We start from the raw sequence: 19,633 nt of genomic DNA on the forward strand, positions 1-19,633 counted from the left end.
ATACTAGCCTATTGCATGATTATTCCTAATCCAATGTTTATGAACATTGCACATACAACCAGTGGCTAAATTTCCTCTGAATTTGAGAATTTAGCCAAATACATTTGATGAAATGTCAGTTTTGTACTTAAAACTCATGTTTTTCTATTAATCCTTTGCTTATGATGGCTCATCTTGTGACCTTCGTATACTTTGAAGGTTTCACAGGTTTAACACAGGATTGCCAACAAGTATAGTGGTAATTGTGTCTATACGCCTATCATTTCTGAAATAACCTTCACAATTCTGAAACAGGACTTAATTTTCCATTAACCAACGATAGTATCTTCTGTAGAGCTTTTTGTAGTCAGGATGTATCTACTGAAATGATATATATTCAGTCCGGCAACAGTGTTACAAGTTAAATTTATGAAATAAACCAAGGTTAGAAATGTAGGCTACTCTTCTCATATCTTGATCAACCTACTGAAAATGCAAGTTTTTAAAAGACAAAAGAGGCCCCAGCCATCTAATTCGCTTAATGAAACAAATCCAGCTGCCCAAGGCTCTCTCACTTAATTTTTTTTAGGAGAAGAAGGCCAATCAGATTTATTTTGCTGGTGTTCATCTTACTGTGGATCCATCTGGAGCAGAAGAGCACGATGGAATTCTTCCACATTCATATTTCTATTCCTGACCTGTTGTCCTATCAGTTTGCATCTACAGGGTGCGTTTGGCTCATTCTTGGCCAGGTTTTTCTATTAGCACACATACAAGCCTGTTCTTAAGTTGTTTTCAGTCTGGAATCAATGAAAGCCATGCTCTCTGACTTCCACACTACATTTTCTGCCAAGGAGACAGAAAAGGCCTCTCATTTCTAACAGCTTCTTGCTATGGGCCTTCCAGTACCAAAGTAAACTGAAAATGTTGATGTCACTTTTTTAAACAGTTAAAAACAATATTTTATTGTATTTGGCTGCAACTTCATGTCTAAATAATAAATCTGGTTAAACATGCACATTTCAATTGGGGAGAGGAATTCTGCTAGGTCAGCTGGCCTATGTTGATGCTTTCATCTTTTTAATCAAACCAGTTATTAGCAATGAGTGCAACTACTCTTGTGGGGCATTGAGTCTTTAGAGGCTGGAAATTAGTAGCATTACATATCACTAACTTAAATAGATCTCTAAAGAGAGTTTCTGCTTAATAAGATAATATGTAATAGACTACTGGCTGATTTATGGTGTATTTAAGGACAATTGGCCTCAGTGGTTCATGGATTAACTAGATTCCCATCTAATAAAATTGATCAATGAATCCTCTGAATTTCTGGGATAAATGAGTAGTAAAGAAGGAACAACAACAACAACAACAATGCTATTAGAGATCCCTAGCATTTATTTCCGTTTAAGATCAGTACCGACAATGTTAGTTTATTTATTTAAAACATTTATATAGCTGCCCATCTTATAACTAATTCCGGGCAGCTCTCAATCAAAAGTTAAAGCAGCATACAAAAAAAACACATTGAAACTATAAAAATAAGCACATTAAAACATTAAAAATGACAGAAAGTTGCACATATTTGCGATTCTTACAAATTTCTGATTTGTAATTCTTTGCTTAATGATATATTTTTCTCTAGAGGTTTGAAAACAACAGATTTGTTTTTATTCACTTGCATGGGATTTGCAGAATTCATCTGGATACTCTGGATGGCTCCATTCTGCTCACTCTTCGCATTCAGAACAATTTTCAGAGAATAAGGCAAATCTATTCTCAGGGAAATCCGAATGAACTCTATGGAGGTTTTCTGATGGAGAAGGGGATACCCAATATTGCTGAATGTTTGCTTCCATACAAATAAATCATCTAGCAGTTTCTAATCTAGAAGCACTCTAAGTTACAGTACATCTCAATAAGCCTCAAGATTAGAAATTGCTGGATGCTTTATTTGTAAAGAAATAAACATTCTCCAATCCTGGGTACCCTCGTTTCCTTCACAAAACTAAAAGTTTATAGCATTCTTTCTCACATGCAATAGTACTGCTTAGGTTTATTAATGATCTCCCTCAGAACGATGGGACTTTCACTGCAGCAATCAACAAGCTTGCTAGGCTGTGATAAACCCACTGAGGGATACTCTGAACAGCCAGAGAGGCACATTCTGTCCCAGGCTCTGTGCCTGGTATTTCTGTGCAACAATGAAGCAGTTAGTACCCTTTTCAAAGACCTCCGCAGCTCTTCACTGCATGAAATTGCCCAGCTGTCGGGCCTTCAGACTGCCTTCATCCTCACAGCAGTTCCTCTTCTCAAAAATAAAAAAGGGGGAATATCCGGAAACAACATTCCAGAAGAGAAAGGGGGAGGAAAACCCCCTCAGCTGCGCAGCTCTTCATTATGCCGCGATGAAAAGAGGGTTCTCCCCCCCCCCCACACAACTCCGATTCGCTACAAGATTTGGAAGCAGCTAAGGAGCCCCTTGATGCCTCTCTCTCGAGACTTTTCTCTCTCTCTCCAAAGTCTTGTGTTGCTTTACAGCAAATCCTTCTCTATCACTTGCTGGTGAGAAAGACTCAGAAATACAAATTCATTGGAAAAGTTGGTGTGCCTCTGAGATACCGAAGAAGGTTTTGCAATATTGATGAACAGTGGGCTCTAATCCAGGGGTGACTGGAGTAAAAAGAGCAAACAAGTTCATCTACTATATGGCAAGTGTATCATGCCATACAGAAAAAGAAGCTACAATAGGATACTACTGTTGGTACATGCTCAGATAATTGAAAACCTCAATTGTTGGTCGCTGTTGTTAAGTTTGGTAGACTGTATGGTTTCAAAAGCAATCCTGAAAGCAAAATTGGCTAAAATCTCAAAGAAAGAAAGATAAATATTTCCGGTGCCTGAGCCTTTATTGCCTGTGCAGTTCCACATCACTCTATTTGCCTTGGCAATACAGAATGAAGTATGTAAATAATGTTGAAATGATCAATACTTCTATATCCAGAGCATCAACAATTCAGGGGAAAACTAAACATGCACAGGTACTTTTGGTGCACAATTCTTACAAGCCACAGAATTCATTTTTCCAGAACTATAATGTGGGAATGTGTAATTGCAGCAGGTTAATGTATTAGCAGAGAGAATACACTGTTTCTAGTCAAAATAGCACCAAATAATCCATGTTTTGGATTATTATCCCACAATTTCCATGGAATAATCTCTTGCTTCCAGATTTAAGTTTTGCTGTTGAATGCTGTGAATGGCACTGATGCAGTCAATGAATTCTTAAATCCACTACAGCACAGGGGTTTATTTGCAATGGTTTGAGTATTTGTATAATATATTCAATTTATATTAATTACTACCGTGTTTCTCATATAATAAGGCCGGGTCTCTTTTTTTTTTTTGAGCCCCGAAAAAATGGCTAGGCCGTCTTTTCGGGGGTGACTTAATTCCCCCCACTTGCATCTTCGGGCAGGTGGGCGGTGACGGCTTGGATGTTGACCTCGGCGTTGGTGGGGCACTTTGTATCGGGGTCAACACAGGCAGCACCATATCCGGGTGTGCAACAAAAGTGCTTCCAAATGGCAAGCCCCCCCCGCCATTTCCCCCCCCCATTTCGCATGTTTTAATATAGGCCTTAATTTGGGGGGAGGGGCTTAATTTCATTTCATGCCTATAAAACATGCTGGGACTTCCTATTGGGGGAGGCCGTATTGTTGGAGAAACAGGGTAGAAAGAACAAGCAGATTAAAAAAACAACTGACATTCCTGTGACAATAGGCTAGCCCCAGCCACTGAGTCAACCCAATATTATTTATATTCACATCTCCAACAGAAAGGACTAGAAACTTGCTTTTTGAAAAGAAGACTGTATATCCATGGAATGCTGGATTATGAATCAATGCACTCAGACACAATGACGTGGTCTCCCTTCTAACAGTCACACAGATGACCAGCCATGGAATTATTTACAATGGAATGACAGCTTATATATAAAATGCATATCACTTTGATTTATACAATGTAATCTTTCCAAATCTCAGGGACATTCAGGTTAGGAAATATAGAGAGAGAGGAAACAGTAATAGGTTTTGGAGAAGCCAAGAATACAATGAGTTGGTCACTGAATAAAAATGCCTTAGTTGCAACACTAGCACAAACCTTCCCCTTATTTGCCCATCAGAGATGTTATCTTACAATATAGCTCCCATATGCTCCAGAAGTTCAGCCAAAGGCTTTGGAGAAACCCTTTTAGCCTTTCTAAAGGGAAAGGCAGCCTTAACAGATGTATTTCTTCTCTACATCATAAAATGCAAGAAAGGCTATGCTATAAAAGTGAACTTGCAAGACTTACCCATGAATCGCATGAAGGGAGTGAGGTTCATAATGGTATCTTCCTTCTTGGTGACGCATGTCAATTGGCAAAGGAGAATGGAAGGCTGGAAAAATGTGCTGTGGAACTGTGGATGGGGAAAAAAAGAAAAAAAAAGAACTTAAAAAAAAAGAGAGCACGCTTCTTCACCGTATCTTATTTTATTTTTTTAAACCCATAGTTTCAAAGGCGGTAAAGCTCCATGCATTTTAGAGCAACTGCGAGGCAGACAAGGGGTCTTAGTGATAGCAGCCCTAGAGTACACCAGAGAAGTAGAATGAATAAATAATCAAAGTCATGGGGAGAAATCCTACATCTTCGACATAAAAGATCTCCTACAGGGTTTTTGACAAAGACAAGCAACTAAGGGCTCTTTGAACTCAGGGAGATGATAGGAAGCACCAAGGAATGCTAGACTACTAACACAAATCAGAGTTGACAGAGCTTGGCAGAAGCCACATCATTTCCACTGCCAGGAATGGCTGCTGAAGCACCTTTCCCTAAAAGGTGACTCTGTGTGCGCACGCACCATGCACACACATACAAATACACACATAAACATATGGGGAAATATTTACCTAGCTGCGGAAAAACAAGCAGTGAAATGTGAAGCCTGTGTATCAAAGCACTGGCTAGAGATGACCTGCTGCTCCAGTTCTGAAAAAGCAGCCTGAATTGGCCTTATTGTTTTCATTCATAAATTTGCATCCAAAGAAAGTGGCCTGAAAACACTCTGATTTATAAGAGCTATTGCAATATTTTTAGTGCTCCCCAAAGTGCAGCCATGAGCGCAGATGAGAGTTGTCCAATAAATGAGAATTTCAGTAGGTCAAGCTTCACACTGCATGTCTGCATACTGAACTACCCATTGAGTAATGTCCCAATTAGATATAATTTTATATATTTTCAAATATTATTCATTTACACAATTGGGCTTAATCATTTTATTAATCAAATTAATTTATTAATCAAATCAAATTGAAATAATTACCCATTTCACCAAAGGCGACTTGAGGCAGTACTGAACGATCAGATAAAAAAACATAAAAGCAAACATTAAAATGTGAGACCCTTAAAAATTCAGGGAAGATTTATAAAGTCAATTTATTCTATCAGGGCTAAGAGGAAAATAGTTTTTAATCTGATTTCTCTTACTAGACTTTTGCTGACAAGGAATGACTGACAAAGCTTATGGATTTTGTTTTTTTTACATGATGTAAATGTGAAAGGGAAGACAGACATATTTAGAGATGGTTACAAGCTCTTAAAACTGTACAGTTGGGTATCATCCTCATGTTGGTGATACTGAACCTGAACCTGATAAATAACTCTGGGCATCCTACAAGTGAGAAACCATGGGTGAAAATCTCCCCCCCCCCTTGTCAACACTCTTTGGAACCAACCACTGAGGATGGTGGTGAATCATTGTAGCATAGGGTCCTCCACTCCAAGCCAAGCTGATTCAGAAGGATGGTTAAAAAATAGCTGAGAGCTCAAGGAACATGAAGATGGATGTAGCACCATCATCCCAGATATGCCATAGGTCATTGACAAGCAACACTACTGTCAAGCAAGACCAGATATTTGTACTACTGTATATCATGACCTAAACCTGACAGAAGTGGACCAGAGAAGTCTGCTTCCTCTAAGGCCCTCTGCAACTGCTATCTGATCAATTTCAACAGCTTTATACCACAAAACCAGGAGGACTCAAACAGACTGATATCTCTGCTTAGAGCTACCCATGGGTCAACTCCCAGACCACCTTAGCAACTGAGGTAGGACTTGGATGTAGCAGTCAATTGGCTAAACTTACAGTATGTTGTCTATTTCAGCAGGGCTCATAGACTCTTAGTCCAGATAACATCATAAGACTTCATCTTTTAAGAAGAGATTGGACAGACATTTGTCTGAAATGGTATAGGGCTTGGGCAGTGGGGTTGGACTAGAAGACCTCCAAGGTCCCTTCCATCTCTGTTATTTTCTTATTGTGTTATCTTGACTCTTGACGAATGTATCTTTTCTTTTATGTACACTGAGAGCATTTGCACCAAGACAAATTCCTTGTGTGTCCAATCACACTTGGTCAATAAAGAATTCTATTCTATTCTATTCTATTCTATTCTATTCTATTCTATTCTATTCTATTCTATTCTATTCTATTCTATTCTATTCTATTCTAATTCTATTCTATTCTACTGTGCCTAAAACTATTTTTATTAAGATTGGCTAAAAAGTATCTTGTAACTCTGAATTTGCTTCTGCCCCTCTCTCTTTTATCTTCATGTAAATTTGGTGGTTGTTTATCTGAGATACTTTTGAACTGCCCCCGCACCTCATTTGGGTGCCTATGGAGTTTATCTACTGGTTGTCTTGAGAACATATCTTCTATCTCTTTCTGTCAAGGTAATCTCAATTACTCTCTACATTGCCCCAGACAACTCACTTGGACCTGCCTGCCAGAGTCTCTCTCCAAGTGAATGTAAGTGACTATCTGTGAGATAGTGTGAACATTTCTCACTGTGGCCCTATAGGTCAGGAGTCACCAACCTTTTGGACTTCAGGGAACACCAAACTCAAAATTTTAAATCCCAGGGACCACTAACTGGTTATATGGGCATGGCCTAATTTGTGGGTGTGGCTTGGTGGTCATGTGATTGGCTGGGCATGGCTTGCATGTAAATATTATAAATATTTATATAAATATTGATTTTTTTATAAAAAAAGAGCAACTTTTACCCAAAATCAGGCAAAGCAGGCAGGCAGATTGAGTTGCTCACAGAATCATTTCATTGAAATCTATCTATCTGCCATTAGCTAGCTCAGTCTGTCACAAAAATTTGCTTGCAAGCAAACTCACAAAATTAACTCACAACACACCATGTATGTAAATATTGAATTTTTATTAAAAAAACTTTACCCAAAATCAGGCAAAGCGGCAGATTGAGTTGCTCACAGAATCATCCAGTGAACTATCTATCTGCCTTCGGTAGCTCAGTCTCTCAAATTTGCTTGCTGTGAGTCTGCACTGAATAATAGCACCTTCAGTCCTAAGGAGGTTCAGCTGTGCTGAGCCGAAGATCTAAAGACTAGCTAGAAAGCAAGAAATCCAACCGTTTCCTGCTTCCTAGCTAATTTAAATCTCCTGGCTCAGCAGAACAGATGATGGTTGGAAAAAGGAAAAACAGCAATTTAGCAGACAAATTTGCCGGGTAAGGAGTGAGTGGGTGGGGAGGGTTCACGCGGGCCATGTGGGCTGAGCAGCCTTGTGTTTCTGCGCAGACTGGATTAATTGCTTTGGGGGGGTGCTCTGGGGGTGAGATTTCTCTGTGGCCCACCAAAATTTTCTCATGGTCCACCGGTTGGTGACCGCTGCTATAGGTGCTCTTGTGGCCAATGCCACCCTAGGTAATTTTAAACAGCATTATGGATCACTCTAAACAGGGTCACAGGGTGGCCATCAGAATATACTCTAAAGTGGAGAAATAGCAATGTTTCACCAACCTTGCTACTGCAATGAGACCTGAAAATGGGCTCTTACTCTGGTTGGATTCATCTTTTAGGCTTTTTCTCAGATTCAGAAAACCATCGTGAACCCAGGATTGGCACAGAGAGGGTGCATAGGAGTAATCCAGACCAAAACCTCAGACACGAGTCCATTTCATAATCCAGGAAAAACTCTAAGCTCCCTCTGGAATGGGAGAAAATCCAGCATTTAGCAGTGGTAATAGCACATAGATTTATATATACCTCTCCATGGTGCTTTACAGCACTTTCTGGGTGGTTTACAATATTGCCCCCAACAATTTGGGTCCACATTTTACTGACCTCAGAAAGATGGAAATGAAGAAAACCTTGAACCCCATCAGGATTGACCTCCAGGCTGTGGGCAGAGTTTGCCTGCAATACTGCACTTAACCACTGTGCCACCAGCATTTGTCTAATTGAACAGGCCTAAAATAATTTTAATTGCCATTATTTGACTTAGCTCTGTCCAAATATGAAGCTTAAGTATTACGCACCAGGAGGTAAATGAAATGCCAATATACCATTCCTTAAGTAACAATAGAAGTTTCTCCAATAAAATTTGCCATGAATGATCTATGTTCTTGAGAAGAGCATGGAATAGTGGAATACATATTTTCAGAGGACTGTTGTTTTATTCCTAGAAAGACAATGTGGAATGATGGAGGGGAATATTTTTCTTTAAAAAAAAGAACCTCTGGCATCTAAGAATGAGTCTCTCCCTCTCTCTCTCTCTCTCTCTCTCTCTCTCTCTCTCTCTCTCTCTCTCCCCTCCCCCCCTCTCTTAAGCTGCACAGTTACCTCTGGCTTTCAGTATGCTGACAAAGTATAATTAGCAACCACATTATTATCTTTGTTGGAGTCAAGTACATACATTACTCACTGGTCATATTTTGTAAACTACTTCAAATAAGTAATTTTACTTTAAATGTTATTAAATGTAAGCCCCTAATGGAGTTTTGATCACAGGTTAAGTCAGAGCAACTGTAAATTAGTTGCCTTTCCTGCCTGTGTCTTCGTTCTTAGTCAGATGAGGGTTCTACAGATGGCTTTCCCAACATATTTAATATTCAGTGTGGTAATTGTGACTTCATCTGAGGAGAATCCCACAGGCAGACCAAGACGATATGCTCTGTCATGCGGCTGTGACCCAGCTCCCTCCCACTTTGTCTGAGACCTTCTCTGACCCCTTCTCTATTCTCTCCTCTGATAATACACCTCAGGTCTTTACTGACAGTGCATTAAGTTGGGTTTCCCTTTCAGAAGAGAGAGAGAGGGTTTGTTTTAGATGGCGTCTGATTCAACTCATTTGAAAATAGCAGATTATTCAAGCAGCATCATAAATATATATGGTGAAATGTGTGCATCAAGGATACTTTGCTATCTAGGATGGGAACTGTTATGTACTTGTAGCTCTCAAGGAAAACTACATGAATTCCATAGGATAAGACATCAGTGATAAAGATTAAAAGAAAGGGAAAGATAAGAAATAATCTAAAACTAATTTACACCAATATTCTTCTCTAGACCATTCCATATGTTTCTTACAATCCATCTTTGCTTCCATTACATCCATTTTACATTTCATGAACTATATTACCTCTTCTTCTTTCAATTTCCCCCCTCTTTTTAAAGGATGTCATCAACCCCTTCCAATCACAACTTTTTTCCCCATTCCTCTCAGTCCATTCACTGTTCCTTTGTAGATACATTTTCTGATGTTATTTTCATTCAGTTTCTTTTTAGGAACAAAAAAAATCTAAATATATGTCTTATATTCTGGTCGCTTGCTTTGTATTCTGTCTACATGCATTCAGCACCAATTCTTTTTTTTTGCCTTTCTTTCAGTTTTACCATCTCCTGCAGTTTATGTTTCATCACATACATTCAATATTTATTTCTACATAATACCGTGAGTAGAAGTACACTATTCTTTTAAAATTCTAATATTCATTTTTTTTCACAATAGACCATATATTAACAAGTATCATGAAATGTCAAGTCATTGACCAGGCTTTGTCCTACTCTTAAGCTGTTTGTTGTTTCATTACTAAATCATTATTCTTTAAATTCTTATAGAAACTATATCTTAACGCTAAGTCAGGGCTGTCAAACTCCCGGCCTGCATCACATTATGTGACACCACAAATTTGACACCCCTATGCTAATGATAAAGCCTGACTTTGCACCCTCAGTTACAAACCACAGTGTCCTGATTTACATAGTTCTCTGACCAACAGACAAGTCTCCATTTTGTTATGGTGCCATAGGAGAACCTATTAAAGTCACACTCATGTTTTGTAAATATCTGTAGAAGTTGGTAGTCAGAGAACCACCCAGTCTTAACAGCTACAGTAGTGTTTCTTTGTAAATATCCCACCCTCTTGAGGTTCCTGGAGGAAAGGCAGAATATCAGAGGAATAAAATAAATACATTTCCAGTAGAAAATAAGGTTCAACTAGTGTTCTACTTCCCATAAAACATATCAAAAGCAAAGGCAAATACTTAGACACACGAATACATAACATGTCATTTCTCCATTGCCCAGCATCTCCCACTATTGGCTGGGCAAAAATTGAAACTCTAGCAGCAGTCAGAATGTTGCATGTTGTGCATCGCTGCATCAAGCAGAATTTTTTTTTTAAATGCTGTGAGAAATAGAGTGTCCTTCATGTTGTTCTTTTCTAGGCTAAAAGTGGGCATTTGACCTGTGTTTCTAAAAACAAACCTACTAGATACTAGAAGGTGCTGTTCACTGCTTCAGATTCCTGCAAGGTCCCTTCCAACTCTGATTATCTGTTAAATCTGTTAAACAGAGCATTTGCAGCTGGCTGCAACTCCTTAAACAACTTGTCATTTATTAGCATCTTAACTTTTTGCAGTTGAATTGAATATGCTGCTCAATTTTACTCCTAACCATTCATTTCAATGTTAGGCTTCATTGTCTAGAAATTATTTGTGCAATATTGTGGATGTGGAAGAAAACAATTCAAATTTGCTTGTAGTTGACCTCTTTCTAAAAAAAGCTTTAGGCCTTTGAGAAAACTTCTGTGTCATATCCTATTTGTGTAGTACTAGACAAGAAAACATGTTATTAATGGTCAGCAACATACAGCAGTTAACACTGGTCAGACTCTCAGCAACATGGCTTTGCAGATCGGTGCCTATTATTATGCCTTTGTTGTTGGACATAGTGCTGTAGATTAGTTTGTATACTTCACTGATGTTATAGGTTTATTGGCCTTGCTATCATGTCTCTTGCATGCACACAATCTAAACCTCACTTTAATATTTCTGCAAATTCATGGAGGCATCCAGTCAAGGTGCTGATGTTCGGTACGGCAATGTGTAATTGCTAATGTGTGCACACACAGATAAATTTGTCCAGGATTGTTTTCATTAGGAGTCAGCAATTGTAGCTGACATGGTAGGAAAACTGGGCATGCACAGTTTATGGATTTGTAAGATGTTTTCAGTCTAATCTTCCTTTTGAAGAGAGAATAATCATTTATCCTTTGGGAAGGGGTAGCACCAGTGGTGGGATTCAGCCAGTTTGCACCACTTCGGAAGAACCAGTTGTTAACTTTCTGAGCAGTTTCGCAAACTGGTTGTTGGAAAAAATCATTAGGGCAGAGAACCAGTTGTTAAATTACTTGAGTCCCACCACTGGGCAGCACCTATTGGTTTTGCTACAACACAGGTACATTTTCAACTCTACCAGTTTTTTAACTGGTAAAGGAGGACATTCTGCACTAGTTCCGCACTCTTGTATATATTTTTCCAACTCTTGAAGCTAAAAACTCCATAAGCAGGAATTGGTTTGGCATTAAGATTGGCATAAAAATGTTTAGCTATTGTAAAACGGACTGTAAATGAGATTTTGTTTTTATTTGATATCAAATAGGGTCATGCTACATTTTTGGTTCGGGAAGATTTTGGCTGCATCTTTATTTAAAAGATTCCTACTACACAAGCCCTTTGAGTAATATCAGATTAATGTGTAGACAGAAACCAGACTGTATATATGTGTCTATAAATTCATAATGCATTGATATTAATGTATTTTCCCCTTCTTTGGGGGGGGGGGGTTAATAGTTATTCCATTGTGTATTGACACTGGGCATGTTGCAATTTTTTTTTTTGCTGTCATAGGACAATCTAGTACACAACTAGGAATTTGATGAGCCTCTTAACAGAATCCTGCAATGAAACTCTGAATCATTTTAATTACAGGGGTGGTGAATTTCATTTGTCTCATTCTGACTTTTCTAATATTTTTCTTCTTTTCTCAGCAACTTGGTAGTAACTTCAGGGGGAACTCAAGGGATCTTTCTCATTTTTGTTCACTAGACAGCTAAAGATTTTAGGATTCATCCTAGTCTGAAGAAACAAAGAATTGACAAAATATATTAAGTTATGAATATTGCCATCAGGACGGGCCCAAGGAATAAAATGAGCAGGGATGATCCAGAGAGCATCAAGGACTTTTCTTATATGTTGAAGTTAACCCAATTAGCATCCAAGAATCATCTATTTCTCCCAACCATCCAAGAATCATTGAATCATCTACTTATCCCAAGCTCTGGAATTTGCAAATCTAAGAGAAGTCCAGATACACTCTTTTCCAATAGGAATAATTTGGCAATCAACATAGTTTGGGCCTTGGAGTTTTACTGCAGTCTTTTTACCTGTATTTCTGATCTTAATGTGTGTGTATATTTTGTTCAAGATCATAAACTCATAAAGGAACAAGACATGCCAAATGTATTTATTTTTATCTTCAGTATCATGTAGGACCAGATATTCAGCTGATAGGAAAAGAGAAAGTTTAAACAAAATTGAGGCTACAATTATTTTCTGGTCAATTCTTCTTCAGAAGGGGTTCTTCTATCAAACTGCAGGTGGCAACTGAGACCAGGTGGGTCTTTGCACGGATTCACCTGATATGTCAGTTGTGTCCTTTCCTCAACTGGGGGACAGGTCTTCAGATGGTCACTCTTGCCCTAATCATCTCACAATTGGACTGCTTTGATGCCCTCTACTTTAGGATGCTTTTGAACACCAGTCAGAAGATACAGCTGATCCAAAATGCAACGGCATAGGCCATAATGTTGTCCCAGCTATTTTGATGTGACATCACTGTGCATGAGCAGCATTGCTTGCCTGTCAGCTTCCAGGAGGAATTCAAGGTGTTGATCATTAGCTATAAAGCTCTTTGTAGCATGAAGCCTGATTATCCAAGGGACCACTGCGCCCAGTTGTTTCTACTTGTTCCGTCCTCTCAGGCAGAGAGAGCATACTCTAGGTCCCCTCAATTAAAAGTTGTCATCTTGTAAGACCAAGGAACCATGTCTTTTCTGACACAGTCCTTACTGTCAGGAACAACATCCTCCACAGTTATTCTATACTTACTCTCCAAATGTTCCAAAAGTCCCTTAAGACCTGGCTCTGCTGCCAGACCTGGAGTTAGGATGTTTGTAGGACCCTGTCAAACATTGTTTTGAATGTTATTGATATTGTTTTGGTCTGCCATTTTTTTAAAAACAATGTGTATTTTAAATATTGTGAGACACCACTCTCCTTTTGGAATTTGCAGCCTCAAAAATATAAGTATAAGAAATAAATAAATAAAGTCCTGCCAAAGAGGAAGAACTAGTTCATGTAAAAACAGGGCAAGGATAACATTATCTTGCCACCTAGCAAGATACTACAGACAACCCTTTACTAACCATGCATGTACACAAGCACAGTTAGTTACCACCTGACAGTTTTCTTATCTTTACCCAGTGCCCAAGAGAGGACATTAAAAAAGAACATGCCTTAAACTGACACTCAGCAAGTCCATTAGCTATTATACTACCCTCAACAAAGAAACAGATCTCTTGGTCATAGTACATATCTATATATCTATGAACATGCTTGGACGAGGATTCAAGACAGCTACAAACCTGATCTATATGGGGAATAAAAATGGGCGTTTTCTTCTGGATAACTGAGCCATCAACCATTGTCATGTTTGCTTTGTTTGACAGAATCTTATTTAATTCATCCCTGATCCAATCTATCACAGCTTTTAAGTATTCATCACAATGTGTGGTGAGGGAATTCCATCCCCACAGTGAAACAGTACATTCATTATTACTGGACAACTTAATCCACTAATGCCTTGGAGATTCTTACAGAACAGGAGATCATATCAATTCTTACAAATAGCCACAGAATCCTCATGTTCCAAAGCTATTTCCCAGCATCACTGACTTACATACAAAGACAAAGACATACTGTAGGTTCAGTTCAGAAGAATATAATGATCAGAAGGAAGCTGAGTTCAAAGTGTTGCTGAATTCCAAATCTCATCATCTCCGATAACTGAGGTAGCTGCCAAAAATGATAATGCAGCATCGGCAGCAGCATCTGGAAAGCAGTAGGTTCTACAACTTTGTCTTAGTGAATAGTACCAAAAGCCAAGATGAACAGGTACATGCGTGTTTCTGAGTGAGAATCCACATTCCAGATAGGTGCTGCAGGAAATATGAATCTAATAATGGGGTTTCCCCACAACTTCAATGTGTGGAGCTCCCCCAAGGCGTTGCCTTATATGGGGCTGTACATTATAGATATTAATGCTGAAATCACTCAGACATAATGTGTCTGTGTTGCCTTTTAGCTGCTCCTTTTCTAGTTGAGGCTTGTATCACAAAACATTTGTCTGGAAAGTGTGATGAAGCCATGTAATCTGGCATGTCAGAAAGTCATGCCAAAGTATATTCATATTACTGCATTATAAGCAGTTTTTGTTCAGTAGTTCTGTCTGGGAACCAGTGGCAGCTGCTTTTGATAAAGACACTGGAGATAGTGGAACAAGATACTCCTTAGATAAGTTTCTGATACTCCCTGTTGGCTGGAGATCAGTGACACACCTTTATTCAGGCCCATTTTTTGTTTACTAAATGATTACTGCACTTTAAAAACGTGGGTCTTCTGTTTCGTCCACCCCAGATTTCATTCACCAATTGTGTCACTGAATCATTATGACAAAAAAAAAAAAAAAAAAGGAACAAAAGAAGAAGTTATACACACCTTTTGGAGATCCTGAAAAAATTAATTCAGGCCCACAAGCTGGTAAAACACATCTCGATAGAAGTTGGGGGGTGAGGGGGGTGAGCAGTGTTTCAGAAAGCCTTCAAAAATTCTGGATGTTTTTACTTATTTAAGGAAGAAGAAAATAAGGTGTCCATGAATGGAGACTGGAACTTAATGAATAAGAAAGATATGATATAATATTATATTTAGTGGTATTTAAAGCTTCCAATGAACTTTTTAAAGGGCTATCGGTACATTGTTTCCCCAGTTTTTATAAAAACTAGCAAACGATCCGATGATAAATCCGACCACAACTTTGTGAAGATAAGAGATGAAATCTTTTCTCAGGGTGACTTAGTCATGTATTTCTTGAACTCAGAATGCAGGTAGTCCTTGACTTACAACAGTTCATTTAGTGACCGTTTGAAGTTATAACAACATTGAAAAAGTGACTTATGACCATTTTTCACACTTACGACCATTACAGCTTCCCCATGGTCATGTGATTTACATTCAGATGCTTGGCAACTGACTTATATTTATGATGGTTGCAGTGTCCCGGGGTCATGTAATCACCTTTTGCAACCTTCTGCAAGTCAATGGGGAAGCCAGATTCACTTAATGACCATGTTACTAATTTAACAACTGCAGTGATTCACTTAACACATTGGGCAGGAAAAATCGTAAAATGGGACAAACCTCACTTAGCAAATTTCTCATTTAGCAACATAAATTCTGGGCTCAATTGTAGTCGTAAGCCGAGGACTACCTGTACTGGGTTTCTGAGATCTAGGGCATTTTGGGAGAAAGAGACCATGCCATACCAGTGTTTAAGACAGTCACATACCTTGGAGTTTAGGAATGAAGATTGTAATGAACTCAAGCAAAAGTTGAGCAGCATATTAAAATACTAAACGATAAGCAAGCCTCAGGGGGATGGAAGCTCCTTAAAATAAGAGGGGGGGCGGGAATACAGGCATAAATGATCCCTGTGAGAAAGAAGAATGGGGAAAGGCTTAAGAGTCCAGAATGGATGAATAGCGAGCTCATTGAGAAGCTTACATACAAGAAGATTTATAGGAAATAGAAGCAGGGACTAATAACTAATAACAATCTAATAGCTCAAAGCCTCTAGGGATTTAGTCAAGCAGGCCAAAGTTCAGACTGAAGAGAAATAGAAATACAGTGAGGCATTAGTTATCTCTTAAGTATTAGAAGAATTGATTTGTTGCACAGAGAGAAAGAAGTTACCACAAGGAATAGGGAAAAGACAGAGCCATTTCACATTTTCTTTGTGGGTCACTTCTCCCCAGAGGGGCCCCACTACAGTGGATTCATCCACCACCACTGCCATGGCTCTCCACTTCCCAAGTGTCATGATCCACATCTTCAGACACGGGCAAGTAAATTGTTGATAGTCTCAGTTGGGTCAAACAAGGACTACTGGCTCCAAGGCTACACATACTCACAGCATGCACACGTGTAGTGTGGAGATGACACTCAGGCCAGCAGGACACAAAAGAAGACCAGAGACAAGTAGAAAAGCTCTATCCTTTTCTCCCCCTAAATATCATTTGTCTGATTACCTGGAAAATAATTTACTACCCTTTTTATAGTACATAGACAGCCTGGACTTCCTGTAGATTAATGTGCATGGCTTTCAACACCCCCCACCCACCCCAAAACCTGGGGAAGAATGCTAGAGTTAAGATCAAAAGTCTATTTTATACAGATACAAACTACTGTTCTTAGGTTTATACATATGGATGCACACAAGTGATGTATGTGCAGAAAATACTAGAATATCTTGGCTCAGTTGGTCTGCCAATCTGGAATACCCGTGTGTTTATGTGCATGCACTGGGTACATGCTCTTGATTCTCATTAATGTTGAAATTCAGGATGCCTTTACATATGCAGTGAGTGTCTGCATTTTCAAAAGCACTCTAAAATAGCAGTAGCAATAGCAATAGCACTTAGACTTATATACTGTACCACTTCACAGTGCTTTTACAACCCCCAACAATCTGGGTCCTCAGTTTACGGACCTTGGAAAGATGGAAGGCTGAGTCAACTTTGAGCCTGGTGAGATGTGAACTGCCAAATTGCAGGCAGCTGGCAGTCAGCAGAAGTAGCCTTCAGTACTGCACTCTAACCACTGCGCCACCGTGGCTCCAAAATTAATAGGCCAAAGAAAAAATAGTCACGGAATGAACAGCTAGATTCAGCAACACATTATCAATGTTGTTTAGCTATTATATTTTCCTCCAAAAGTTGACAGGCTTTGATTTGGTTTGACACTGAGATCTCTGCTTGGTTGCCTGGTTCTCGGGAGATTTGAAACTCTGGCATCGCTATTCATTCACCCTCTCACACTCTGGCCATTTGTATTCCCTTGTGTCCTTCTGTTTATGCAGACTTCAGAGTGGTTTTAAAAATACAGAGATGCTTTATTCTGATTGGCCTGATAAGCAGGGGTGGGATTCTACCAGTTCTGTCCAGTTCTATAGAACTCCTTGTTAACTTTCTAAGCAGTTCGGAGAACCAGTAGTTAGAAGCAATCTCCTTTTCTTTTTTTCTACCTTTATTACATTCTTGCCAGAATGTCTAGACTTCCTGTCTCCGGAGCTTCTGAGGCTTGGCTTTCTTAAAGGGGAAGGGTTGTTTTAAGATTTTTACACTGCTGTTGGGAGGAAATACTTCCCTGGACAATCAGCACTTTGAAGAAATAATTGAAAAATGAAGCAAAGCTTTTAATGACAGGGAACCAAGATGAGTGACATTCAGCAAGGCTTCTTGGCGAGCTAGAAAGATTGACATTCAAACGAGAGTTTACCTTTTTGAGTTTTGGTCTAAAACTGGTTTTTGGTGAAGCTTAATTCTGTGCTTGGTGATGTTTAATCCTGTTTAATTGATAGGATAATTTTCCCTATTCAGCTTCAACAAGCAACAGCTACTATTGTGATTTAATTATTTGTATTGTGTTTGAATTTTTTCCTGCCTCATGGTTTCTGTTTCTATCTGGGGAGGGGGATCTTCCTTCACTGCTTTAATACTATCTGGCACTGTCCTTTTGGGGTATAGTTCTAAGAGGCAGGATGCAAGCTTGACACTGATTTTTTTACTGCCTTTCTGGGGGGCATGTGGCCTTTCCTTAAATCTGGATGATTTCCTTAGGATATCTTGTGAGGTGAGTGAGACCAACTGGTATCTTTAAGTGGTCCAAATGGATCTAAGGATTGCTTTTCCTGGGTGTGCTTTTCCTGGAGAGCTTAAATGACCTCTCTGCTAAAGGGTTTCACTTTATGAGCAAGAGATGGCTGCTTGATAGTTATCACTGCATTTTAACTGTTTTCATTCCTCAAGGTGCTCTGGCACCCTGCCTGATTTGTAACTCTGGCTTGCAGGTATTTTTAATCTAATGATTGGTATTTAGGACAGCTTTTTGCAAGCAAAGAAGCTTTTTGTATTTTTGTACAGGTAATCCTTGACTTACAACAGTTCATTTAGTGACCATTCCAAGTTACAATGGCACTGAAAAAAGTGACATATGACCATTTTTCACACTTATGACCGTTGCAGCATCCCCACTGTCATGAGAAGTCAGGCAAGGAGAAGCGCCCCTTGACATGAGTGATGTCAAGTTGGCCACGCCCACTCAGTCACATGCTCACCAAGCCACACCCACCAACTAAGCCACATCCACAGAACCGGTTGTTAAAAAAACTGAATCTCACCCCTGCTGATAAACTTACAGTAATGTATACTTTGTGCAGGTTCCTGGTTGCTACTGAGATTTTTGATAGTTATATAGTGAGTGGGTCTTCTGTAAGCTATACAGTGAAAAGGATAGGTAGTATCTTCACAGAGTGTGCATGTACACGTGAACTCTGGAAGCCATCATCAATGTTATTAATATTATCAAAAAAATACTAGTCCATTTGTTATGTCAAAGAATAAAATGAAAAGGCTGGAAGGTCTCTTGATGATGATTATGTAAACCTCCTCCTCAGTGCAGGAATCTACTATTACAACATCTCCAGCAGATGGCCAACCATTCTCTATTTAAATACTTCTAGTGAAGGGAAGCCTATTGCATCTTGAAGTCATCTGCTCTGTTGTTGAACAGCATTTACCATTATGATGCCAATTAAGTTCTGCATACTTTTAAAACGCATTGTTTCTTATCCTGACTTAAGGAATACTTATGGAATACTGAACAAGTCCATTCTGACTTTTTCATAGTGGTTCTTAGGTACCTGAATAACTGTTATCGTTCTTCCCCCATAACCTTTTCTTCTCCTATGCCTATGGCTGATTCTCTCCCCCGACTCCCCACAAGAGCTGTTATCACATTGGTTGCTTTCCTCTGGACATGTCCCAATTTGTCAATATGGCTTTCCTAAAATGCAGTGCTCAGAACTGGAACAAGTTCCCAAGTGTGGACTGACCAATGCTAAACAGAGAGGCTAAGATTCAATTTATAATCCACCCAGACATCTGTTTTTGTATGTGTGGCTGTCCAGTATCATCTCAAATTCTTATTTGGAGTTACTGGGCCAGTTAGGTAGCTTTTAAGCTTTGTATTGAATTTTATATGATCTTTCCTTGTAGAAGTCCCTCCCACCCCTTACTTAAAAGTATAGTTGGTCGACCTTTCTGGATTTGGTAG

The 19,633-nt window shown here is 39.1% G+C and overlaps 1 protein-coding gene across 1 annotated transcript in view; it reads right to left on the bottom strand.

The window, feature by feature from the left end:
• The window catches only part of GLI2 (GLI family zinc finger 2), a 255,582-nt gene that overhangs the window by 71,705 nt on the left and 164,244 nt on the right, over positions 1-19,633 (bottom strand). Inside the window, exon 3 of the mRNA XM_026665471.2 lies at positions 4,337-4,442. Coding sequence (XP_026521256.1) covers positions 4,337-4,442 — 106 coding nt within the window. The remainder of the gene's footprint in view (positions 1-4,336; positions 4,443-19,633) is intronic.

Source organism: Notechis scutatus, chromosome 1, assembly GCF_049901735.1.
Source record: "Notechis scutatus isolate UNSWTSFEM ecotype Mainland chromosome 1, rNotScu1.2, whole genome shotgun sequence".
In the NCBI taxonomy this organism is placed as follows: Eukaryota; Metazoa; Chordata; class Lepidosauria; order Squamata; family Elapidae; genus Notechis; species Notechis scutatus.